Genomic DNA, 24580 nt, shown 5'->3' on the forward strand with positions numbered 1-24580 from the left:
GTGAGCTGGGAATACAGATACATAGCCATAGGTCGGTGAGTTGGGAATCAAGAGCACGGCTTTGAAAAGTCCTCTGGGCTATGACTACCATGTTCCCTCCTGACTCTAGAATAGAGTTAACTCTGAACTATCCAGAGAAAACCCATCTAACCGTTAGGGTCCCCTCATTGTCTTCTCTGTCACTCCTATCCTGGTTAAAACCCTCTTCCTCTCCAGCATCACAGCCCTTGCTGAAGTGATGACGTCTTATTCTTTCTTCTCCCTCCCAGGACCCTGCAGGAATCTTTGAGCTGGTGGAGGTGGTTGGCAATGGAACCTACGGACAGGTGTACAAGGTGAGACATTACAGAATTGAACCTTCAAACCTGAGGGCCGCTTTAGAGGAATGGAGGAAGGTGAGTCCCAGGGCTGGTGATCTGAGGGACGCTTCAGGAGATGACAGAGGCTGGGGACCCCTCAGAACGAGGAATGCACAGACCAGCAACAGAAAGGAGGAGATCTCTGAGTGTAGACGTGCCTTTGGGTGTGGCAGGAACCAGTCTGCAGCTGGTGGTTGTGGATAGAGGAAGCAGGAAGAGCACGTGGGGACATGGGTCTCAGGGCTCACCTGGAAATTCAGAGATCATGCCAGAACTGTGGGTTGGCACCTCCCAAGCTCACAAGGAGACTTGGGGTTGTTGGGACCTCACTGATGGCCTGCAGAGAGGAAGCAGCTTTGTCGGCCTCCTGCAGCTGCTTATGTCAGGGAGCCAGCAGAACCCAAGCCTCCTGCTTCTGAGCTGCTTCTCCTCCCCACAGACGTGGCATTTCCTCTGTCCCCCGATTAGCTTTTTCAGCTTGGCCAGCTCAGCCCTCTCAAGTAGCCAGGCCTCCTTCCCTACATAAAGTGGCCACATTGGTGAGGGTGGGTTAGGTGGGTGCTGCCCCCAGGAACATTTAGTCTGCTTCCTCATCTCAAGACAGCTCCTGATGTGTCCACCAATGCCCCTGCCTGCCTGGGTCTCCTGGTCGCTGGGACTACTAGCCTCTCACCTACCCCTCTCCCTTTGTAAGCATGAGCTGTGGGAGAATAGTACACAGCTCCTGCCGAGTCCTGTCCATCCACACAGCTGTGCTTCTCTGGGCTTGGGCTTGTGGTGGCTATTGGAGAAGACTCTGGGGTAGCAATAACCATATCCCTTCCTGTGAACTGGAAGCCTGGGACTTTCCTGTTCAAGCCATTGACTTTTTTTTTTTAATATTTATTTATTTGTGTGTGTGTGTGTGTTCTGTCTTCACACACACCAGAAGAGAGAATCAGATCTTATTATAGATGGTAGTGAGCCACCATGTGGGTGCTGGGAATTGAAACTCAGGACCCCTGGAAGAGCAGTCAGTGCTCTTAGCTGCTGAGCCACCTCTCCAGCCCCCCACTGGTAGTTCTTAGAAGGATCTCAGGAAGGCGGGTGGGTGGGATAGGAATTGAGGCAGAGAAGCTGTGGTACAGCGCTGACACACCACTAAGATGGGGCACACATCAGCTGCCCGCTTTGTTTGCCTAAGCTCAGCAGTGTGGCTATAATTTCCCTGATAACATAAAACACCATGGGCATAAGATTGATCCAGGGAAAGGCTTTCTGTCTAGAATGGCTGGGCCAGGAAAGCACCAGACATTTTACCTGACAGAGATGAAGGAAAGGGTTAGCCTTTACTCTAACTTTCAGTCTCGTGAAAATACCCACTAGGGAGGGTGGGACTGAACAGTGCATCTGTTCTGCACCTCAGGCGTTGTATGGGAGGGGGGGGCCTTCATCTTTGTGGAACTTTATCTGTATCGCCTAGAAACGCCTGGGCAGTTTTGCCCTCACTGTGGTGGCTCAGGAGCTCCCCTCTGTGCCCTCCGTTTTCTGTCCAGCCTCATGGAGGGTGCATGCTAAGATAGAAAAACACTGAGAGACACGGCTTTTTCCAGAATCAGTTCCTCTTCCTTATTTTACTAAGTGAGCATAAACCCAGACCCCTCCACACTGGACTGTCTTGCAGGGGCGGCACGTCAAGACTGGGCAGCTGGCTGCCATTAAGGTCATGGATGTCACAGAGGTAGGAAATGGAGCTGGGAAGGATGGGGCTGGCTTCACAAAAGGATCTACAGGAGCTCAGGCCTCACCTCCCTGTTTGCCTAGGATGAGGAGGAAGAGATCAAACAGGAAATCAACATGTTAAAGAAGTACTCTCACCACCGCAATATCGCCACCTACTACGGGGCCTTTATCAAGAAGAGCCCGCCTGGGAACGACGACCAGCTCTGGGTAAGAAGTGCCCTTCCTGCCCTCCTCCTGTGGGGCAAGGCCAGTGTCTGTTGTGACGGCCCTGCCTTCACCGGATCAAAAGGAACCTCATGACTCACGGAACTCTTCATTTAGTCTGGTATACCCAATGTCTTGTCCTCGGTGTATCTAGTGATACACTCCATCCTTCATTACCCTAGCTAGTAAGCAAGCACTTCGGAATCAGTAAGCAATAAGAACCTTGGTCATGGCCAGAAGACAGGGATGAGGGTGGGGGGAGCTTAGTCTGTAAGTTCTTGTGCCTTTCAATATTGTGGAAGCCATAGAATCAAAGTATCTGTGGGAAACAACAGTACTCAGACCCATCCTGGCCATGCACAGCCCTTCTGGGCGATGGTTTGAACCAAAGCCTACCCAGATACCTCCTGGCCCAGAAAATAACCTAAGAGTCATTCTCTCCCTAACTTGAACATCAGTGCCACTGAGTTTCCAGCTTCACCCTTTGTGGTGCAGGGCCCATACTTGAGGGATGAGCTACTAGGGACATCATTGTGGCTATCGGGACAGCATGCCAGGCCTCACCCCCTGAAAGCACACTAGACTTCAGATACTCAGTAAGCATCCTCTAAATGCCCTGCAAAGATGAGCATGAGACATGATTGCAGCCCCAGCGGCCCCAAGGATCTGGGGAACACACATCACACACCAGATTGTGTCTAGACCACTAAGGACTGGGAGCTAGGCAATAGTGGCCAAATGCTTTCTTGTTGACTATGGGGTACTGGGCCTCTACTCCACCCACTGTGTTCTATTGTCCCAGTGGTAGGACATATGGCAGTTACTTTAATTACATAGCAAATATACCAGTCCCAAGCAGCCTTTTCCTAAGTTAGATGTCAAGTTTAGTGAAACAGTTGGAAGGAATTGCTCCTGAGCTCCCTCCAGCAGCACACTGAGCGGGACCCGTGGCCTTCCCTGGCAATCTCAGCCCCCTTACCTGAGTCAAAGAGGTTGGGCTTTTACTGGGAAGGTCCAATAGTAAGCGCTTCAGTCACATCATCACATTCGCTGTTACCACTACTCACTTGTGCTCATACCCTGAAAGCAATGAGAACACATGAACAGCCAACCATGGCTAGCCAAGCAGAGCGGCTCACACCTAGCCCCAGCACTCAGGACGCTGAGGGCAGAAGGAGTGTGTGTATAAGGCTACTCTGTGGAAAGACCCTCATTCAAACAGACCTGAATTGAGTGTGCCTGAATCTCAAATTTGTGTTTAGGTTATTAAAATTTCCTATTATTCTCATTTGTCATGAAATTGTATTCTTTGGGATTTTTTCCCCCCTAATCATTAAACATAGTGAACACAGGCTGAGGAGGTAGCTCAGCTGCCTTTCAAGTGTGGGGACATGAACTTGGATCCTAAGAACACATGCAGAGCAGATCTTGGCAGTAGCTGTTTGTACCCAATTGATGGTGATAGGACACAGACTGGGACCAGCTAGTCTAGCCTGCTTGTTGGTATCTCGCCCCTTGAAAACTAACTCTCTCTCTCTCTCTCTCTCTCTCTCTCTCTCTCTCTCTCTCTCTCTCTCTCTTCTCTCTCCTCTCTCTCTTCTCTCTCTCTTCTCTCTCTCCCTCTCTCTCTCTCCACATACACACGCACGCACGCACACACACAAGTGGGGGAATGGAATACCATTATCCATTGATTCAGGCTGAGTGTAGCTCACCTAGTTCCTTGAATGCAATCCCTAACACCCCGTGTATACACAAAAGTAACTTACAGGAGCTAGTTGGTGCTGGTGCGCACCTTTAATCCCAGCGCTCAGGAGGCAAAAGTGAACGGATGTATCTTTTGAATTCAGGGCCAGCCTTGTCTATATAATGAGTTCCAGTTAGAGCTATATGGTGAGACCCAGTCTCAAAACAAAACCAAAAAACTTAAAAAGCAAAAACCCACAAACAAAACAAGATTCTTTGTCACCTGTACTTGCCAGCCCCTGCTGTAGAGCAGTAGTTGTAAGCCGGTTTGGAATTCTAGGGAAAATATGTTTAAAGCCCTGGACACTTCAAGGGAAACTAGATAGCCTGTCACTGTGCTGACAGTTGGGGATTTTCTCATTCTTTATACTACCAGTTCCTCTTCAAGTGTGTGCCTTCTCTGCGACCTCAGAGGAGTCCTGTGGCTTCTGAGGAACCATCTAACCCCTGCTGTCTGACTCACACCAGTCTGGTCCCCTAACCTCTGGTCTTCCTCCAGGAGTCTGGGTGGGGGCAGAGGCCTTTCCTGACTGGTGTTTTTCTTCCTGATTGTTTCCTTGGACCTGGGACCATAGCTGGTGATGGAGTTCTGCGGTGCTGGTTCAGTGACCGACCTGGTAAAGAACACAAAAGGGAACGCACTGAAGGAAGATTGCATTGCGTACATCTGCAGGGAGATTCTCAGGGTGAGCTTGGCACCCCTTCCCATCCCTTCCTGCATGCCACTACGCCGATGCATTCTCCACACACACACACACACACACACACCCAAGACAGCTCTGCCTGTACTCGGGCTGTGGGTGGGTGAGGTCTGTCCCTCGGCCTCACTCTGACTGGACTAAGAGCTAACTTCCCTTCAGTCTCCTTCCACCTTCCTGCTCTCTCCCACCCACTTCACTACAGCTGATTTGTCCCACTTTTTGTCCCAGGGTCTGGCCCATCTCCATGCCCACAAGGTGATCCACCGAGATATCAAGGGACAAAATGTGCTGCTGACAGAGAATGCTGAAGTCAAGCTAGGTACTACGGATCCCTCTGAGGCCCTGTCACTGTCAGGACAGAGGACAAGGTCCCTTTCCTCAGCTATCTGGCTTAGGTCCAACTGCATGCGTGTGAGGAGGCCTATTCCCTGTCCCTGTCACCCACCCTGAGAGTCTTGCCTCCTGCTGAAAATCCTGAGAGCTTTTTTGCCTGCTGTCTCGCGGAGGGCAGCTGCCCAGCATGCTTCGGTGGGAGGTGAGGGCTGAGCTCTCTCCTCCCTGGGGTGCTATGCTTTGAGCCCCAAGATCCAGGAAGATTGGGTCAGGTTCCTCAAGACCTTGAGGGGCTGAAGAGGCCGTGCAGTTTCTTAGTGGTGTGAGGTCTGGGCCTCAGGTTTCAGGCCGGGGGCATGAGTGCACATAGTGGGTGAAGCAGAATAAGGGGACTTTTCCTGCTCATCCCTCCCCACGCTCACCCCTCCTCACCCCTCCCCATGCTCACCCCTTCTCACCCCTCCTCATGCTCACCCCTCCTCACCCCTCCCCATGCTCACCCTTCCTCACCTCCCCCACGCTCACCCGTCCTCAACCTTCCCATGCTCACCCTTCCTCACCCCTTCCCATGCTCACCCTTCCTCACCCCTTCCCACGCTCACCCCTCCTCACCCCTCCCCACGCTCACCCCTCCTCACCCCTTCCCATGCTCACCCCTCCTCACCCCTCCCCATGCTCACCCTTCCTCACCCCTCCCCACGCTCACCCCTCCTCAACCCTTCCCATGCTCACCCTTCCTCAACCCTTCCCACGCTCACCCCTTCTCACCCCTTCCCACGCTCACCACTCCTCAACCCTTCCCATGTTCACCCTTCCTCACCCCTTCCCATGCTCACCCTTCCTCACCCCTTCCCGTGCTCACCCTTCCTCACCCCTCCCCATGCTCACCCCTTCTCACCCCTCCCCACGCTCACCCCTCCTCAACCTTTCCCATGCTCACCCTTCCTCACACCTCCCCATGCTCACCCCTCCTCAACCCTTCCCATGCTCACCCTTCCTCACCCCTCCCCATGCTCACCCTTCCTCACCCCTCCCCATGCTCACCCCTTCTCACCCCTCCCCATGCTCACCCCTTCTCACTCCTCCCCATGCTCACCCTTCCTCACCCCTTCCCATACTCCACCCTTTTCATGCTTACAGTGGATTTTGGGGTGAGTGCTCAGCTGGACCGCACTGTGGGCAGGCGGAACACCTTCATTGGGACCCCATACTGGATGGCTCCAGAAGTCATTGCCTGTGATGAGAACCCCGACGCCACCTATGACTACAGGGTATGATGTGGACAGCAGGAACACTGGGGCTCCTGGGGTTAGGAAGGAGGTAGGGGGGGCACATAGATTAAAAGTTTGGGGACATGAACCAGGTGAGGGAAGTGATGTGTGAGGAGTGAAGAGAGAAACTTCACGGATATATCTAGGCCTGGGTAGCTAAAAACTGGAGGACCATAGCTTGAAGCCCTCCAGTACCTGTTACAAACACACTAAACTAAGACCTAACACTTTACAGGGGAAATATTTATATTGAAAAGTGGAGTGGGGCTGGTGAGATGGCTCAGTGGGTAAGAGCACCCGACTGCTCTTCCGAAGATCAGGAGTTCAAATCCCAGCAACCACATGGTGGCTCATAACCATCCGTAACAAGATCTGACGCCCTCTTCTGGAGTGTCTGAAGACAGCTACAGTGTACTTACAGATAATAAATAAATAAATCTTTAAAAAAAAAAAAAAAAAAAGAGTGTTGCATGTAATCTTAGAATGACACACAAGAATCTCTAAAAGAAATAGGAAGCAGCCTGTCCCCAAAAGAAAAGTGGAATGATTTCTAGGAGTGGAATTTGGGGAGGGGTAAGGATGTGCTAGGTTTGTGTGGAATGCTAGGTGAAGGGAGTTACAGTGCAACACTGACAGGAAGGTGTGTAGGGTTCTAGGTGAAGGAATACTGTGCAGTATTGTCAGGAGCATTCATACCTGTCCCTTCTTTCCCTTCTTTTAGAGTGACATTTGGTCTCTAGGAATCACAGCCATTGAAATGGCAGAGGGAGCCCCCCGTAAGTGCTGATTCTGCCTTGGGGTAGGATAGGATAGAAGGGAGGGCAAGGGAGTGGATGTGGGAGGGGGTGGGCTTCAGAGGTCACGGTAAGGAAGGGATTCCTTGGCCTAAATATGGCCAAGAGGACTGACGGTGCCTCCTGTGCCCCAGCTCTGTGTGACATGCACCCGATGCGAGCCCTCTTCCTCATCCCCCGGAACCCGCCGCCCAGGCTCAAGTCAAAGAAATGGTAGGTCGGGGATGTTCCCAGTCCGGCAAGGGAGGCTTCTGGGCAGGGCTGCCCTCACCTTAAAACTTCCCGTGTCCAGGCTTCGGTGTATGCCATGGAAGAGGTGTGGGAACTGCAGGTAGCAACTGGGATTGGGGATTGGAGAAGCCGGAAGAAGAAAGACAGTTTAGAGATGAGTGGCTCAGGATCTTCTTCCTGTGACTTCCCCTTCCAAAGGGGCCCTCCCAGTGTGAGCCACTACTGTTTCTAGGTCTAAGAAGTTCACTGACTTCATTGACACGTGTCTCATCAAGACTTACCTGAGCCGCCCACCAACTGAACAGTTACTCAAATTCCCCTTCATCCGCGACCAGCCCACGGAGCGGCAGGTCCGCGTCCAGCTCAAGGACCACATTGACCGCTCCCGGAAGAAGCGGGGTGAGAAAGGTCAGTGAGGGGTGGGGGGCAGAGGGGGTGGGTGCTGCCTCTGCCCTGTCCCCTCTCTAGCCATGAGGTCTTTGGACTTGCCTTTGCCCTCTCGTACCCCAGTCTCCCTGCCCAAGGAACCCTTTCCTCAGACTGCAGCTCCAGGATCGGGCTGTGCACATAGACAGTCCCAGCTGAGGTCTCCCTACCCAGGCTGGAGGCTGAGGCTCTGAGTGGAAAAGTATCCGTGGTCTCCTTTGCAGAGGAGACAGAGTATGAGTACAGCGGCAGTGAGGAGGAAGATGACAGCCATGGAGAGGAAGGCGAGCCAAGGTGGGTTTGGCAAGTAGAGCTGAGAGGCTGGGGTCTCTGTTGTCTGGAGGAACAGCAGTGATCCTTGCTTGGCTTTGGGGACTCTCAGGTAATGGCACCTAGTGATAGAAACTTGTATAAACCGAGTCTCCAGGCTGGTGAGCTGGCAAAGGCACCTGCCCAAGCTTGGTGGCCCGAGTTTTGTTCCCAGGACCCACATGTTGAAAGGAGAGAATTCTTCCAAGTTGTCCTCTGACCTCCACTGGCTTGCTGTGGTGCACTCAGACATGCACACATGCACCACTTACAAGCATGCATGCACATACACAGAGAGTGAAGCAGATGAACCGGGACGAGGAGGGGGTCTGAGGGCTGACAGGGCTGACACAGGTCTAGAATCGTTAAAACAGCCCCAGACCAGCAGGCACCAAGGGGGAGATGCTTACCCAATCCTTGCACTTGGGCACCTGAAGCAGGCAAGCAAGTTCCAGACCAGTCTGGGCTACATAATTCAGGCCCTGTCTCAAAACAGGGAAGAGGGACAAAACAGAAGACAGGTTTCCTGGCCATCGGCAGGATGGCTGGTAGGGTTGGAGGCCTCTGCTCGGCAGGCTGCCCAGAGGTGAAGACCACTAGTGTGCTCTGACCTCAGTGTGTGTTTGTTCCGCTCACCCAGCTCCATCATGAATGTGCCTGGTGAATCCACACTGCGCCGAGAATTCCTCAGACTCCAGCAGGAGAATAAGAGCAACTCTGAGGCTATAAAGCAACAGCAGCAGCTGCAGCAGCAGCAGCAGCGGGACCCAGAGGCACACATCAAACACCTGCTGCACCAGCGGCAACGGCGCATAGAGGAGCAGAAGGAGGAGCGGCGACGTGTGGAGGAGGTGGGTCCCATCCTGTGTGCTTACAAGACACTGGCTGTTGGCCAGGGCAGAGTGAGACAGACCTCGCCTAGCTGTTATCAGACCCCACTGCTCTTAGAGACTCAGTCTCCACACCCTGGCTCACTGCCCGCCCAGTGTGGATGGATGTGCCATCAGTATCCTGTCAGATCAGAGCCATTCTGAAAAGCAACAATTGTCTTCGATAAATCTTTTTCTGCTTCTGCTTCTGCTCTGGGCTTCTCCAGCTCTAGAGGCCATCCATCTTGCCTGGCTGCAGGTCTGTGTCCATGTATGTTGGTGCAGCCAATCTGCTCCAAACAGAAAGGCTGGAAAGACCCTGCTGTGCTCCTGATTCTTTTGATTTTGGTTTATTTTCTTATAAAGTATAGCTTTCCTATTTTGGACTAATTAAAGGTTGGTAGAGGGAATTCGTTTTAGTTGAGGAGAATCTTGTGTTTAAGCACAGTTTTCCGTTTGTCATATCACTCATTAAAATAACACAGCTAGGTGTGGCAGCTTTCTCCTGCACTCTTAGCATTTGGGAGGCAGAGGCAGGGAGATGAAAAATTTCAGACTAGTCTCAAGACCAAAAATAAAACCACAAGACAACCAAAAAGCTGGGAGTGTAGTTTAGTTAATTGAGGGGCTTGCTAACATGCCTAAACCCCTGAATTCAGTGCACCATATAAAACTGGTTCCAATAGTACGAACTTGTAATCCCGGCACCTGAAAGAGGAGACAAGAAGGTGAGAAGTTGCCGGGCGTGGTGGCGCAGGCCTTTAATCCTAGTACTTGGGAGGCAAAGGTAGGTGGATTTCTGAGTTCAAGGCCAGCCTGGTCTACAGAGTGAGTTCCAGGACAGCCAGGGCTACACAGAGAAACCCTGTCTCGGAAAACCAAAAAAAAAAAAAAAAAAGAAGGTGAGAAGTTGTAGATCAGCCTCAGCTACATGGCACATTTGTGCCCAGTCTCATAAGTTTAAGCCTTGTTTCTAAAGAAATAAAAAATAAAATAAAAGGTTGGGGTTGAGGGATACATACAGCCCAGTGGTAGAACCTGTCCCACATGAGGATCTTGGGTTTGGTCTCTGGTAACACATGCAAAAAAAAAATTATTTTTGTGTGTGTGTTTGAATGTACTTACCGTTGGTGGTGCATGATGGAGAATGGGAAATCTGGACTTTGGGTTTTATTTTTTTTAATTTATAATTAAATGATAAAACCATTGTCTAGGAGGCAGTAGCTCCAGCATCTACACTGTCTTCTGCTTCTCAGAGTAAGTTCTGTTCTTACTGAAGAAGAAGAAGCAGCAGCAGCAATTTGTAAGAAAGCTCGGCTTCTGAAAGCTTTCTGCTGTTCTAATAGAAGTGGGCAGGGTTTGACAGGCCTGACCAGCGGCCTCAGCATGAGGAGAGTTCTTCTGTGCCTGAGGGTCCAGCGGCTTGGCCTTGGCCGTTTTTTTTTTTTTTTTTTTTTTTTTTTTGCTGTTAAACTTTTTTTTATTTAATCCCAATTTTATCCTGCCTCCCAAGTGCTGGGATTAAAGGTGTGCACCACCACATCCTGGTGTTTTGGTTTTTTTTGTTTTTTTTTTTTTTTTTTTTTTTGTTGCTGTGGTTTGGAATTCGGAGCAGACACTGTCCGGAAAGCATGTCCTGTACATCCTTGGCTACCAAAGCCGAAGGTTGCTTTTCTGTGCACGGGCACTTGGTGCCCCCTGTTGGCCAAAGGTTGACACTAACGTCCATCTCTTAGTGTTCAAGGCACAAAGGCTTGGTACGCGTGTTAGCATGTTTGTTTGGTAGCAGTCTTAGGCTTTCAACTGCTACGATAATGTACCATGACCAAGCACAACTTGGAGGAACATGGCTCCTCATGGCTTGCTCCTCATGGCTTGTTTGGCCTGTTTTCCTTCTAGCACCCAGGACCACCAGTCCACACGTGGGACAGCCTACAGTGGGCTGGCCACTCCCATGTCAGTCATCAGTCAAGAAAATGTGCCACTAATCTCATGGAGACATTTTCTCAGTTAAGGTTCCCTCTTCTACAATCATTCTGGCTTGTGTCAAGTTGACATGGAACTAGCGAGTGCGGTGGGAAGAGGAAAATGGCATATCGCTCACCCACTCTGAGGGCAGCGGATTCTATCTAGCCCAATGTGCATAGCTACCTCAAACTTCTCAAACTGAGCTCTTGGGGCCCAGGGGCTCAGCTCTGGTTCAGGGCTAGGGATAGATGCCTTTCTCTCGATTGTCTCTAACACGCCTGCTCTGCTCTCCGCGGAGGGCAGTCCTTCCAAGGCTGTGCTGTACTAGCATCTGTTCCGATCTGATCCGATCCGATCCGTAAGACATACTACCCCTTGGTCTACAGCAACAGCGGCGAGAGCGAGAACAACGCAAGCTGCAGGAGAAGGAGCAGCAGCGGCGGTTGGAAGACATGCAAGCCCTGCGGCGAGAGGAAGAGAGGCGGCAGGCAGAGCGGGAACAGGTATTGGTGCCAGTGTGCACGCACACACACCCGCCTTCACACCTGCCCTGCCCTGCCCTGCCCTGCTCCTGCTGCCTGCCTTCCTGCTCCCGGTGCCCTGGCCCTTTCGCTCCCCTGCTGTCCCTAGATTCCTCCTATCTTTTCTAGCTTCACTCTTTCTCTGTTTTCTCCTACCCTTCAACCCCACCCTGCCCCCTGCCCTCCTGTCTCCGTGCCTTCATTCCCCATCTCTGCCCATCCTTGTCTCTGCCCTGGGGCACTATCCTTCATGTTCCCACCTGATTCCTCCTCATCCCCTGTGTCCTCTTACTCCCATCTGTGCCACATTGCCCCCTGGGGCTCATCTACCCCGTCCCCCTTCATCCTCACCCTGCTGATCCCTTCCTTCGCCGCTGCTGCCACCCTCCTGCCGCCTCCCTCCCTCTCTCCCTGCCCTGCCCACCCCCACCCCCCCAGGAATATATCCGTCACAGGCTAGAGGAGGAGCAGCGACAGCTCGAGATCCTTCAGCAACAGCTGCTCCAGGAACAGGCCTTGCTGCTGGTAACGGGGTCCCTCAGTGTCCTTGGGAAAATGCCGTCCTGAGCTGCTTTCCTACACTGGGATGGGAACACGTCAGGGAAGGGGACTTCCCAAGACAGGGAAGTGGCTCCTGTCTAGGCAGTAGAGGAAAGGCAAGGCATGCCTGCTCTAACTTACACGGCCACTCTCTGCTGAGCCCCCTCTCTCCCTACCGTTGGGCCCAGGAATACAAGCGGAAGCAGCTGGAGGAGCAGCGGCAATCGGAGCGGCTGCAGAGACAGCTGCAGCAGGAGCACGCCTACCTCAAGTCCCTGCAGCAGCAGCAGCAGCAGCAACAGCAGCTCCAGAAGCAGCAGCAGCAGCAGCAGCAGCAGCAGATCCTGCCTGGAGACAGGAAGCCCCTGTATCATTACGGTCGGGGCATTAATCCTGCTGACAAGCCAGCATGGGCCCGCGAGGTATGCTGTCTCCTTTGTCCCCTAAGACCCCCATTCTACCAGTCTCGCTGCCAGAGGGCTGGGAAGTTGTAAGGAGCTCTGAGGAGGGGAAGGAGCAGAGGTTGTGGGGCTGGAGTGTGTGAAGGAAGTGAGGAGCTAACTGGCCTGCTGACGCCCTGTTCAGTGGCCTGACTCCTGATGTCCCGCTCGAATGGCAGGTGGAAGAGAGAGCACGGATGAACAAGCAGCAGAACTCTCCCTTGGCCAAGGCGAAGCCAAGCAGTGTGGGGCCAGAGCCCCCCATCTCCCAGGCCTCTCCTAGCCCCCCAGGACCTCTTTCCCAGACTCCTCCTATGCAGAGGCCTGTGGAGCCCCAGGAAGGACCGCACAAGGTGAGTCTGTCCCCACTCCTGTCCTAACAGACATGGATGGCTTTGCTCACAGCCATGAGTACATGCTCGCGTCCACTGATGTCTTCTGCGCACTGCAGGGCACATCCCCTGCACTGTTTATGTCTCCAGCCTTAGAATCCCCTTCTTTGATGGGAGAGGGGACTTTTCTCAACCCAGAGCCCAGTTTTCAGGATGTGCCACAAAGCAGGCATTCCACCATTTCTGGTCTTCTCCTGCAGAGCCTGGTGGCACACCGGGTCCCACTGAAGCCATATGCAGCACCTGTACCCCGATCCCAGTCCCTGCAGGACCAGCCCACTCGAAACCTGGCTGCCTTCCCAGCCTCCCACGACCCTGACCCTGCTGCTGTCCCTACACCCACTGCCACACCCAGTGCCCGAGGAGCTGTCATCCGCCAGAATTCAGACCCCACCTCTGAAGGGCCAGGGCCTAGCCCAAACCCTCCATCCTGGGTCCGGCCTGATAATGAGGCTCCACCCAAGGTAAGTATAACCCTAAAAACCAAGAATAGAAGAGTTCAGAGTAGGAGGAAGAACACAAGGCAGCCACGGAGACACTGCCTGTAAGGGTAGAAAGACAGAAGTGACTGCGGGAATGGGAAATGGCCAAGCATCTAAGGGCCACCCTTACCCCAGCATGGCCATTTTTCAACTTTACAGCCTAGACAGATTGAGTAATTTGTCTGAACATGTTAGTTCTCTGTGAGTGCTAAGGACTGCGTTCCTCAGATTGACAGTGGAATGGAGTGTGTGCTGTACCTGCACAAGACTGACAGAGCTTGTCACCCACTCTTTCCAGGTTCCACAGAGGACCTCTTCTATCGCCACTGCCCTTAACACCAGTGGGGCCGGAGGGTCCCGGCCAGCTCAGGCTGTCCGTGCCAGGTACACAGCACCAGGGTGGGCTCATGTGGGGGCCTAGGGAGTAAGAGGTACAGGGACTTTGCCAGATTATCTGCATCAGGTGGGGCACGCCCCAAACCAGGCACCTCATCCCTTCCCTGTGCCACCACGACCCGCCCCGGCACCCTGTGCTCCCTCCACAGACCTCGCAGTAACTCCGCCTGGCAAATCTATCTGCAGAGGCGGGCAGAGCGGGGCACCCCCAAGCCTCCCGGGCCCCCAGCTCAGCCCCCTGGCCCGCCCAACGCCTCTAGGTAATGGAGTTGCCCCCCCACTTGCTCTCACCTCTCACTTCTGCCACCTGCTTCCCTGGTGATGGCTCCCCCTGCAGTGCAGCTTGACACTCAGGATGGGAGCACAGCTCTGATGTGAACTCTGTCCCTTCACAGTAACCCTGACCTCAGGAGAAGTGACCCTGGCTGGGAGCGCTCAGACAGTGTCCTCCCGGCCTCCCACGGCCACCTTCCTCAGGCTGGCTCCTTGGAGCGGAACCGAAACCGTGTGGGAGGTATGTCAGCCAAGTCCCAAGCCTTCTCTGGCCAACACCAAAAGCAGAGTCCATTGCCTTTGGTGGCTTAGGACCAGAGCAGCACAGGAACAAGAGGGATGTGGATGGGTTTGGGGCCTGGGCGTGGGGCCATGCTGTAGATAATATCTATGACTTTGTTTTTCCCACCCTGCATTGCTCAGCTTCCACAAAACTGGATAGCTCTCCAGTGCTCTCCCCCGGGAACAAAGCCAAGCCTGAAGACCACCGCTCAAGGCCAGGCCGGCCCGCAGTAAGTGATCTGGCGCAGGCTGGGGAGCCTTCACTAATGAGCGCGGGCTACCTTACATAGCAAAGCTCATGTTCCTAACCTTTCTCACCATCTCTCCTGCTTCCTCCTGGCCGCCTTTCTTCCTCTGTGACCCCTCCCAGAGCTATAAGCGAGCGATTGGTGAGGTTAGTGAGGGGCTGCTGGGAAGCCCTCTGTTCTCTGCCTGCACCTCTGCTGGCAGGCACCCTTCCTCAGGGTTGCTTCTGCCCAGGCCCGACTGCCTCCCCTCATCTCCTCTTTCCTGCAGGACTTTGTGTTGCTCAAAGAGCGGACTCTGGATGAGGCCCCTAAGCCTCCAAAGAAGGCCATGGACTACTCCTCATCCAGTGAGGAGGTGGAGAGCAGTGAAGAGGAGGAGGAGGAAGGCGACGGGGAGCCGTCAGAGGGGAGCAGAGACACTCCCGGGGGCCGGTATGGGGTGTCCTAGGGCAGGGCCTCCCTCATCAGGACAAACAGGAGGAGTTCAGGGAAGGAGGGAACAGAGCAGGGTTGGTAGCTTCTTCCACTGCTCTGTCACCGTGGACCCTGTCAGACGCCCCCCTGTCTCTCTGTCAGCCTGGGACCCTGTCAGACGCCCCCCTGTCTCTCTGTCAGCCTGGGACCCTGNGGACCCTGTCAGACGCCCCCCTGTCTCTCTGTCAGCCTGGGACCCTGTCAGACGCCCCCCTGTCTCTCTGTCAGCCTGGGACCCTGGCAGACGCCCCTCTGTCTCTGTCAGCCTGACTGAGGGCCACCCAGAAAGGACCTGAGTCAGTGAGGGCTTTGGAGGAGGCTGAAAGCCAAGTCCCTGGCTGTCACCTGCTTCCTGTGGCATTGTATGGCAGGCAGGACCTGGAAGGCCCCACCTTCATCTTTCCCACAGCAGTGATGGTGACACAGACAGCGTCAGCACCATGGTGGTTCATGATGTTGAGGAGATATCCGGGACCCAGCCCTCATACGGCGGCGGCACCATGGTGGTCCAGCGTGTGAGTGGGTCTCCTTCCCCTTCTTGCATTTTCCTACCACATGCCCTCTGTAGCCCTGCCCTGACCTTTTCTCTATTCTTTAGACTCCTGAAGAGGAACGAAGCCTGCTGCTTGCTGATAGCAATGGCTACACAAACCTGCCGGATGTGGTCCAGCCCAGCCACTCACCTACTGAGAACAGCAAAGGTCAAAGCCCTCCAACAAAGGATGGAGGCAGTGATGTAAGTGTGCAGGAGTGGTGGGTCAGTGACGAAAGGAAGAGCCCTGGGGTTCACACGAGAGTGGGGTGCTAGGAGCACTGTGATAGGTGGTGCAAGGACCTTAACAGGAACCTGAGATCTGTCCCATAGAACAAGGGCCACAAGCCAGAGCCACACATGTATCTTGACTGTTCCCTCTCCCCACACAGTACCAGTCTCGTGGGCTGGTAAAGGCCCCAGGAAAGAGCTCATTCACCATGTTTGTGGATCTAGGCATCTACCAGCCTGGAGGCAGTGGGGATACCATCCCTATCACAGGTGAGGACGGGGAGCTATCTGCCTTGAGGCTGGAGAGCAGAGCCTGGAGAGGGGCTCTTTGAGAATGGGGCTTCACAAACTGTAGGCATGCAGTGGAGAGATGGATCGGTGGATAAAAGCCTTGCTCTTCTAGAGCCCAAGTTTGATTCCCAACATACACTAAGACAGCTCCCAACCTCCTCTAACTCCAGGTCCAGGGGACCCGATGCCCTCTTCTGGCCTCCGTGGGTACCAGCACACAGAGACAAGAAAGCAAAAATAAAATTCAAAAAACCTTTTAAAAAGTCCAAGCATGGGCCCTTATTTGAGGCTTAGCCCCTGCCCTGGCACAGGGCTACTGGGGGAGGTGCTCAGAGCGGCTGAGAGATGGAGGCAGAGGGGGAGCTGCTGAGTGGTGGAGACAGGCCTTGGCCTCTGGCTCAGGCACTCTTGCCTCAGTGCACCTCTGTTCTCGAGTCTCCCCTTCAGAGGATTCTGACGTGTCAAGATCAGATGGAGGGGCATAGGAATAGAAGTTATCACTGAGGGCTGCAGCCCACCCTCCCTCCTCCTCTTTGGCAGCCCTAGTGGGTGGAGAAGGTGGTCGCCTTGATCAACTGCAGTTCGATGTGAGGAAGGGCTCTGTGGTCAACGTCAATCCCACCAACACCCGAGCTCATAGTGAAACTCCTGAAATTCGCAAGTACAAGAAGCGATTCAATTCAGAGATCCTCTGTGCAGCTCTCTGGGGTAAGTCAGAGCTGAAAAAGGTGGAAGTGGTCTGAGCACAGCCTCCATGCTTCTGGTCAGGGGAGAGCTTGGATCTGCCTCTGACCTAGCCAAGGATTCCCATTGCAGGGGTCAACCTCCTAGTGGGCACAGAGAATGGGCTGATGTTGCTGGACCGAAGTGGGCAGGGCAAGGTATATGGACTTATTGGGCGACGACGCTTCCAGCAAATGGATGTCCTGGAAGGGCTCAACTTGCTCATCACCATCTCAGGTGTGTGTATGGAGTTTGGGGACAAGGGGCTTAATTGCTTGCGAATCTTCATCCTGGAAGAACAACTGTGGTCAGACAGACAGTATTGTGGGAAGCAGGAACCCGGCCTTTGATAAGAATGAGTGTTTGTGTCCACGTATGTCTGTCCATCTCACAGGGAAAAGGAACAAACTGCGGGTGTATTACCTGTCCTGGCTTCGGAACAAGATTCTACACAATGACCCAGAGGTGGAAAAGAAGCAGGGGTGGACCACCGTGGGGGACATGGAGGGCTGTGGCCATTATCGTGTTGGTGAGGATGCCACGGCGCAGTAACCAGGGAGCAACAAGGTCTGGGCTAACTACTAAGAGACCCTCAAGGCTGACAGTGGAAGTCACTACGTCTCCCCTTTCCTGCCCTCCAGTGAAATATGAACGGATTAAGTTCCTGGTCATTGCCCTGAAGAACTCCGTGGAGGTGTATGCCTGGGCCCCCAAACCCTACCACAAATTCATGGCCTTCAAGGTAATCCCAGCCTCAGCGACCAGTATGTTCCAAGGCTCCGCTCCCACCCCTGTCTTCCCTGAGCCTTCTCTCCTCCACAGTCCTTTGCTGATCTCCCTCACCGCCCTCTACTGGTGGACCTGACAGTAGAGGAGGGACAGCGGCTCAAGGTCATCTATGGTTCCAGTGCTGGCTTCCATGCTGTGGATGTTGATTCTGGGAACAGCTACGACATCTACATCCCTGTACATGTGAGCTTAGCAGGGCTGGGGGCGAGGGAGACCAACCCATTCTGGACATCAGACATGAGGACTCCACCCAGCCCACCTTCTTCTCCCTAGATCCAGAGCCAGATCACACCCCACGCCATCATCTTCCTCCCCAATACTGATGGCATGGAGATGCTGCTGTGCTATGAAGACGAGGGTGTCTACGTCAACACTTACGGGCGGATCATCAAGGATGTGGTGCTGCAGTGGGGAGAGATGCCCACCTCTGTGGGTAAGTGAAGAACCACCCCAAGCTGCTTGTTCCGGGGTGACTAGGACTGAACCCTCCTTACAACCCTTCCACCATCTTCTCTTTTCAGCCTACATCTGTTCCAACCAGATAATGGGCTGGGGCGAGAAGGCTATAGAGATCCGCTCTGTGGAGACAGGCCACCTAGATGGGGTCTTCATGCACAAACGAGCCCAGAGGCTCAAGTTCCTGTGTGAGCGGAATGACAAGGTGAGGCAATGTATCTCTGAAAGGAGCCTAGCCCGGGTGATGGGCTGCCTCTCCAGACCTTGCTCTGGGCAGGGATCTGGGGGTGTGGAATGGTTCTGTTCTGAGCTGTCAGAGCCACACCCTCCTTCCCCGTGGGCTCTGTTGCCTTTACCCCATGGACCTGGTAACATTTTTTTTGCCTTTCCTTGGGGACGGAGAGAAACAGGTGTCATTTACATCCTCTTTCTCTCTCCCAGTGTCAACCTCTTTCTCTTTTCCCGGCATACTCCTCCCCCACCACACACACACACACACACACACACACACACTTAGCCCTTGGTCATGTCTTTTCTACTTTATCCAGGTGTTTTTTGCCTCTGTCCGCTCTGGAGGAAGCAGCCAAGTTTACTTTATGACTCTGAACCGTAACTGCATCATGAACTGGTGACGAGGCCCCTGGACTGGGGCTCCGCACATGGACCCAGCTCTCTTCCCACAGCCAGACTACCCAGGCCGCCCCTGCCCTCCCCACCCCACTTTGGGCTTTTGCTTTTACTGGTTTGATTCACTGGAGCCTGCTGGGAACGTGACCTCATATCCCTGAAGCTTTCGTGATCACGTGACCATCCTTTTTCCCAACATTCTTAAAACTGTGCCTTTCCCCAGCTTCTGGGGAATGACACAGCTTCCTTCCCCTTCCCAGGAATTGAGTGGGACTTGCTCCTCCCCTTTTCTCCACAGAAGAGGAGTGCTTGGGGCTTGGACCCCTTACCCCATTGCTGCTGAATGAGCAGGGCCCTGACCCCTTTATTTGCACGACAGGGGAGCCGGCTCCCCCCTTGAATGTACCAGACTCTGGGGGGGGGGTGTTCACTGGGCCCTGGGTTCTGGAGGGGGGGGCGGTCACCAGCCACTCCAGGGGCAGGGACCATTCCTCATTTTCTGAAAGCACTTTAATGATTCCCCCCCAACCCCCAGGGAATGGAGGAGGGACCCCATAGCCAAAACATTCCCCCCTTTCCTCCCCACTCCCACCCCTTCTAGCCTCTTCCCTTCCCTAGAGGGAGAGAGCTCAGAGCTCCCACCCTTCATCCTTCCTTGCTTGCATCTGTATATAGTGTGAGCAGCAAGTAGCCCTTCTCCCTCCTGTATCCTTTCTCAATGTAGTGGCCTTGGATACATTCCCTTTGTTAATAAAGACAATTGAACCAGCTGCCACCATTTTGAGATCCTGCCATTGTTCTCTCTCAATCCTGGGTGCTTTCTAGGGAGAGATTTGAGAGTTGGGAATGCAGAGGGTAAAGGAAAAGCATTGGGGTCTGTGAAGTTACATGTGATAAAAGAGATGAAGTGAGGTGGATGGATAGGCCAGGGATCCTGGAAGACATGCTGGAGCGGCCCAGGTATTCTCAGTCCTGACCCTGTAGAACCCTTTGAGAATAGTTCGTTGTTACCAGCCCCAGCAGGGCCAGGCTAGACTTCAGTGTTTCTTTATCTGGGTCTTGTAAAAACCTCATTGGCTATCAACTAGAAAAATAGTCTTTAGGTTAGAAGGAGCCAAGAGCAAAATTGAACCAATTGCCTCCCAAGTGCCTGGCCAAACCACCCACCCATCTTCTACTTCCCTGAGGAGTCAGACCCACCCACATGACCACACAAGCCCTCCTGCAAGTTCACAAACCAGATTTATTGACATCAGCCTGTTTTCAAAATCTCTTTCTTGGGGGGCAGGGGTGAGGTGGGTGCCTGTGCAGGCTCATGGTTGGATGCACGGTGGGTAAGGGAGATCAGGAACTTGGTTGAAGTAACCCCCAAGGAAGATGAGAGTAGAACCGACGCTGAAGAGCACCAAAGCTGCCCAAAAACAGACATTGTCCAGGGCCTTCCCCATACGCACCCAGTCGGACAGTTCCTGTGAGAGAGAGCGCGCGCACAGGAGTTTAGCGAGGGAGGAGCCTGGAGGGCGGGGCATCTAGCACTGCTCCGCCTCAACCTCCCCACCCACCTCTCCAGTGGCTTCCTGGTCTCTTGTGCTGTCAGCCACAAAGTTCACGGCATCCACACAGCAGCGAATCTCGGGGGCTGCAGCACCTAGGTTCTGGCAGAGGGCTGCTGCTAAGGCAACAGCAAGTCCTGGGTCATTAAAAGAGCGTCCCCAACAGCGAGTGTATGCCTTTGACCCAAGAGCAGTGCTCACCGGTCCAAGTTCCGTGCCGATGCCTCTGACCTTCAAACACGAGTTCGCTCCGCGGCTTTTTCAAGATGAGCTCCTCCGCTCTGAGCAGAATGCCCACAGACGAGGCTCGCCTCGCTGGTGAGGCAGTCCGGGGATCCTCTGGGGGTGGGCTTGAGCCCAGGAGACGCGGCAGTAGCTCTAATAAAATCTGCAGCCAGGGACAGAGAGAGGTTCCAAGCCTGCTTCCCACCCCTGGGCAGTACTTTCTTCAACCAGCGCTTACCTGGCGCAGCCGAGGGGATGTAGCATGAGTCGTTGGCGTACGCAAAGATACGTTGAGCACGATGACGCAATTCATGACAATGAGCGTGGCAACCACCATGACGAAAATAAGAAACCTGATATACAGGAAGCCTGATGTCACAGCACTCCACAAACAGAAGGCACTAGCTGCCCTCTACATCACAAATACCACCTCCGCACAACTGGTGGCGTTACCTCTTGCTCCTCCTCAACGATGCCAGTATTGTCCCGGCCCTTCTGCATATACCATCTGTTGCGGCCATGAAGGGGATTCCCAGCAATTTGGACACCCTGCTGTGGGTCTACCACTTCCACAGCTCCACCGAGGTGAGGGTATTAGAATGGCCCACTCAAAGGCAGACTCTGGAGAGGTCCCCAGCGCTTCCTGCTATGACCCTTTCCATGTGACCACTCCACTCATTACCCTTACTCCTCCAGGTGGCCTTACAGCCTCCACTTCTATCTTCCCTGGAACTTGCTGTGGCCGCAGCTCACGAATATCTAGTGCAAAGGTTCAGAGAGCTTAAGTCCCAGGACCCCCTGGAATCCGACAAGTTACCCACCCAGAAGGCCACCCTAGGATTGGTGCTAAGAGAAGCTGCAGCCAGCATGATAAGCTTTGGAACCACCTTGTTAGAGGTGCAGCTCTGGGAGGCTGAGGGATGGGGAGAAAAGGGGGAGAGGGCTAGGCCAGCAAAAGCAGAGACCTTTAGCCCGCATGCCCCAATGCAGATCTCGGCCCTGTGGCTGCAGCAGGAGGTGCAGCGACTGGACAGCGGCAACGACTGCCCAGGCCCAGCCCCGGACACTGGGGATCCTAGTAGGGCGCTGGCCCGTGTAGCCCAGGCCGCAGGGCAGGGGATTCGGCAAGCTGGAGCGGCAGCTGGCGCAAGTGCCCGGTACCTGATCCAGGGGGCGTGGTTGTACCTGTGTGGACGAGGTTTGCACGGATCTACCTCATCCCTGCCACAAACCCTACGCCAGCTGGGCCTTGGGGTCCCTGGGGATCCGGTGCGTTTGGGATAAAGGGTGTGACATGGGTCATAGGAAGTATGGTTAAGGAGATACTGAACTATACTGTCCTAACAGAGACACTCGGGAGACCTCAAGGTGTCGTCCAGCAGCAGTGAGGAGAATGAGACAGATAATCCATCACTGTCCCAGTCCAACCCTGTGTCCAAATAAAAGTCAAGAACGGGACAACACCAAGTCCCTATGCAAGCCTTCTCTGGCTACATTCTCCATGCATGCCCCCATCTCTGTGGGGACCCACTTTGAGATTACCTGCCCAGCAGTGGCACGCTCAGAGAAGTCTCTGGAATTTTCTGGGCAATTAGAAACAAGAAGACAGTCTGGGCTAGCAGGACGTTGATAGAGACCGTGCATTTCTGGCCACCAGCTAGAAGGAGCAAGCTGTGAGAGGCGAGCCAGGGAGCAAGCCCAGCCTGGGGTTCAGGAGTCAGGGTCACCCCTTACCCTGCGCAGGCAGGAAGTAAGCGAGCAGCACCAAGCCAGAAATGAGCACGCAAGGCACAATGATGTTAATGACGTAAAAAAGTGGCTTCCGGCGGATGATGAGCGTGTAGATGATGTCAGTTTCTCCAGGGCCTTCTGTGGAACCTCCCTCGTAGCGGCGAATCATGCCTGGGCAGTAGTCGATGGCCCATTCTCCATTCTCTGCAGGACATAGGGCGTTGTCAGCCCGCACACCTGCAACTCCAGGCCAAGAGGGCCACTTGAAACCTGGGCTGTCAGCATGGGGGCGGAATGGGTAGAGAGGGGCATTTCTGGTGGGGGTGAAGACAGCAAATCTAGACTGACTTCAAGAAGCTCAGCTTCCGGTTGTGTGGTACGGGTCAAGCCCTACACTGAATGTCCCCTCCTTGAGCCTTATCTGGGAGAAGATGTTTTGGAAAGGGGTTATCCCTTCACCGGTAAAAGCTGCGGTGTCGATGTCGATTTTGTTGATGGTATTGCCGTCGTCATCCACAGCAAAGATGAACTCCACCTCCTCAGCATTGTAGGTCTGGGAGCTGTGAACCAGGGCCAGTCCTTACCCCAGAAGCTGGGAGCCATCTTAGTCCCACCCTGGAAGCTCAGATCTGGCAGGGTAACATGGCTGTCTTCTTTTGCCCACATTCCCCAGTGCGTTCCCAATCCTGCTTCCTTTTTTGTTCTGTTTTGGGTTGCTGACGGTCTCACCATGTTATCCAAGGACTCAATTCCTGGACTCAAGCCATGTTTATGCCTCAGACTCCTCCCGGGGAATAGCTGCAACTATATGGGATGAAACTACAAGATGGCAGCAAGAAGTCTGTGCCCACCCCTACTGCAAGCCTAATCCAGCTTCCCACCCCTTCACTCCAGCGCCCCACTCCGACTCCTTCCCAAAGTCCTTCCAAAGAAGACCCCACCTATTCCTCCATAGCAGGCCCTGTCCCCTGCCCTAGGCCCTTCTCAATATCATGATTGAAGTGTTTCTTCCTACCGAAAAATGAGAGAGCAGTTCTGCCAGTCAAAGGGGAAATAGGTGACCTCCACTGCGCAGGTGCTGCGGAAGATGGCTGGGGGCAACCAGCTCACATAGCCTCCCTCATAGACTAGAACATTGCAGTCGTAGGCCACTCCAAACTGCCCATCAATACTGTGGAAACCAAGCTTTTCACATGTCTGAACCTCCTTCACCAACCAAATCCCCCAAAACCAGTTCCCTTTGCAGCCTGCCCTCTTGGGTGGTCCTCACTTGTTTTCAAGAACAATCTCTGGCAGCCATACACGTTCTGAAGGGACCCGAAGGATTCCTACGCCTGCAAAATCGTCCTTGCTGAAGTTGAGCCGATAGTCGTGCCAGTCCTAAGAGGTGGGGACGAGAGAGTGTGTGCTCTCCGTCTCCTGCCTGGCAGGAGAGAAGGGGCTTGGCTGGGGACCCTCCCACTGCTCCCCAGGTCTGACTCACAATGCCAATCCACACACTGGTGGTCAGGGTTTCTTCCTTCTCGTTCTACAACAGAGAGAAGCCTGCTGAAGCCAGGAGTTAGGGGGTAGAAGTGAGGGTGTAGGATAAGAATTGGGGGAAGGGCTTACCAGTGAGATGAGGTTGGTTAGGGTGACCTTGAGGGTGATGGTGACAGTGTCCTCGGGTCTCCTAACTGGCCGGCATTCTGGGTCATAATTGTCGAAGAGATGGTGATACAGGCTCAGCTCTTCATTCTTTCCCTGGCTTCTGCCTATGATTCAAGAAGAAAGGGTCATTGTACACAAGCAGCAGCCCGAAAGACTTCTCTGCCCCCAGGCCACCTCCTGAGTTTATATTTCTAGATTCTTCCGAAACCAACAACACTGTATCTGGGGACCAAGTAGTGTCTCCGTCTCCACCCCGGTCTCAGTCCTTTCCCCACTCCCTTCATGTTGACACACGGATCCACCTGGCTTCCCTGACCCCCGTCCCTACCAAAGAGTGCCAGGAGAAGCAGGGCACCAAGCAGAGCTCCTGCCATCCTGATGTCTGGTTCTCAGATTCTGAGCTTTGCCGAGCTTGAGGGAACAGGCCAAGGTGCCTGTGTGAGGGGGGGGGGGGTGTTAGTTCCGGGCAAGGTTTGGGGACTGTCATCTAATCCTCTGCCCCTGCTGTGGGGGTGGGGGAGGCAGCTGCCCCATCCTGTATCCCGTGTCCCTTGCCCCACCCCATCCCAGCATGCTTTGCCTGGGTTTCAGCCAGTTCTATAAGCCACAAGGCCTATCGTCTCAGGAGAGAAGCAGGCCTCTAATAACACTTGAAACCACAAGCCGTTAGGCTGTAGACCCCATTCTCAAAACATACTGCTATCTTCTGTACAGCTGCCCTGTGTTGGTGATTCTAATGGATGCACCCAAGGGAGTAACACCCCGCACCTCCCATACTACCCCTGGCTTAG

At 53.9% G+C, this 24580-nt stretch overlaps 3 protein-coding genes across 15 annotated transcripts in view; 2 read left to right on the top strand and 1 right to left on the bottom strand.

Annotated features, from left to right (window-relative positions):
• Positions 1 to 19405, top strand: part of Mink1 (misshapen like kinase 1) — a 52940-nt gene extending 33535 nt beyond the window's left edge. Inside the window, exons 2-34 of one of the 11 annotated variants that reach the window (XM_029545640.1) lie at positions 270 to 335; positions 2023 to 2079; positions 2163 to 2288; positions 4607 to 4717; positions 4961 to 5051; positions 6206 to 6336; positions 7058 to 7112; positions 7265 to 7343; positions 7594 to 7769; positions 8012 to 8081; positions 8737 to 8947; positions 11320 to 11436; positions 11893 to 11979; positions 12183 to 12416; positions 12614 to 12787; positions 13027 to 13290; positions 13607 to 13692; positions 13854 to 13964; positions 14100 to 14218; positions 14401 to 14489; positions 14630 to 14653; positions 14776 to 14939; positions 15391 to 15496; positions 15580 to 15717; positions 15906 to 16014; positions 16576 to 16743; positions 16852 to 16995; positions 17153 to 17287; positions 17400 to 17500; positions 17581 to 17730; positions 17821 to 17980; positions 18069 to 18208; positions 18552 to 19405. In XM_029545640.1, the coding sequence (XP_029401500.1) occupies positions 270 to 335; positions 2023 to 2079; positions 2163 to 2288; positions 4607 to 4717; positions 4961 to 5051; positions 6206 to 6336; positions 7058 to 7112; positions 7265 to 7343; positions 7594 to 7769; positions 8012 to 8081; positions 8737 to 8947; positions 11320 to 11436; positions 11893 to 11979; positions 12183 to 12416; positions 12614 to 12787; positions 13027 to 13290; positions 13607 to 13692; positions 13854 to 13964; positions 14100 to 14218; positions 14401 to 14489; positions 14630 to 14653; positions 14776 to 14939; positions 15391 to 15496; positions 15580 to 15717; positions 15906 to 16014; positions 16576 to 16743; positions 16852 to 16995; positions 17153 to 17287; positions 17400 to 17500; positions 17581 to 17730; positions 17821 to 17980; positions 18069 to 18208; positions 18552 to 18635 (4077 nt within the window). In that variant the 3' untranslated portion in view covers positions 18636 to 19405. The remainder of the gene's footprint in view (positions 1 to 269; positions 336 to 2022; positions 2080 to 2162; positions 2289 to 4606; positions 4718 to 4960; positions 5052 to 6205; positions 6337 to 7057; positions 7113 to 7264; positions 7344 to 7593; positions 7770 to 8011; positions 8082 to 8736; positions 8948 to 11319; positions 11437 to 11892; positions 11980 to 12182; positions 12417 to 12613; positions 12788 to 13026; positions 13291 to 13606; positions 13693 to 13853; positions 13965 to 14099; positions 14219 to 14400; positions 14490 to 14629; positions 14654 to 14775; positions 14940 to 15390; positions 15497 to 15579; positions 15718 to 15905; positions 16015 to 16575; positions 16744 to 16851; positions 16996 to 17152; positions 17288 to 17399; positions 17501 to 17580; positions 17731 to 17820; positions 17981 to 18068; positions 18209 to 18551) is intronic. The other 10 variants (XM_029545641.1, XM_029545642.1, XM_029545643.1 and 7 more) reach the window with 10 other exon arrangements.
• Positions 19406 to 19853: 448 nt separating this feature from the next.
• Positions 19854 to 24176, bottom strand: Chrne (cholinergic receptor nicotinic epsilon subunit). The gene is made up of 12 exons (XM_021213457.1): positions 24118 to 24176; positions 23751 to 23893; positions 23623 to 23667; positions 23410 to 23519; positions 23155 to 23310; positions 22599 to 22699; positions 22143 to 22343; positions 21951 to 22065; positions 20647 to 20761; positions 20385 to 20571; positions 20193 to 20299; positions 19854 to 20099 (listed from the first exon to the last, which is right to left on the bottom strand). The coding sequence occupies exons 1-12, from the start codon at positions 24161 to 24163 to the stop codon at positions 19944 to 19946; spliced, it is 1482 nt and encodes a 493-aa protein (XP_021069116.1). The 5' UTR covers positions 24164 to 24176; the 3' UTR covers positions 19854 to 19943.
• Positions 20870 to 21885, top strand: C14H17orf107 (chromosome 14 C17orf107 homolog). Of its 3 annotated transcripts, none has more exons than XM_021213461.2 (4): positions 20870 to 20993; positions 21105 to 21305; positions 21399 to 21606; positions 21756 to 21885. In XM_021213461.2, exons 1-4 carry the CDS (start codon positions 20928 to 20930, stop codon positions 21794 to 21796), a joined length of 516 nt encoding a protein of 171 aa, XP_021069120.1. In that variant the 5' UTR covers positions 20870 to 20927; the 3' UTR covers positions 21797 to 21885. The 3 variants fall into 3 exon arrangements, with proteins under 3 accessions (XP_021069120.1, XP_021069118.1, XP_021069117.1); XM_021213459.2 differs by having other exon boundaries at positions 21399 to 21677; positions 21756 to 21851; XM_021213458.2 differs by having other exon boundaries at positions 21105 to 21677; positions 21756 to 21863.
• Positions 24177 to 24580: the final 404 nt, after the last annotated feature.

Source organism: Mus pahari, chromosome 14 (assembly GCF_900095145.1).
Source record: "Mus pahari chromosome 14, PAHARI_EIJ_v1.1, whole genome shotgun sequence".
NCBI lineage: Eukaryota > Metazoa > Chordata > Mammalia > Rodentia > Muridae > Mus > Mus pahari.

Excerpts from the sequence above, each read along its gene's own strand:
- C14H17orf107 (XM_021213458.2), top strand. The coding sequence starts at position 20,928 with ATGAAGGGGATTCCCAGCAATTTGGACACCCTGCTGTGGGTCTACCAC. Across the intron at positions 20,994-21,104 it reads ACTTCCACAGCTCCACCGAG|GTGGCCTTACAGCCTCCACT; the intron begins GTGAGGGTATTA and ends TTACTCCTCCAG. Across the intron at positions 21,678-21,755 it reads TTGGGGTCCCTGGGGATCCG|AGACACTCGGGAGACCTCAA; the intron begins GTGCGTTTGGGA and ends CTGTCCTAACAG.
- Chrne (XM_021213457.1), bottom strand. The coding sequence starts at position 24,163 with ATGGCAGGAGCTCTGCTTGGTGCCCTGCTTCTCCTGGCACTCTTTG. Across the intron at positions 20,762-21,950 it reads AGCGTGCCACTGCTGGGCAG|GTTTCTTATTTTCGTCATGG; the intron begins GTAATCTCAAAG and ends CCTGTATATCAG. Across the intron at positions 20,572-20,646 it reads CATCCCCTCGGCTGCGCCAG|ATTTTATTAGAGCTACTGCC; the intron begins GTAAGCGCTGGT and ends CCCTGGCTGCAG.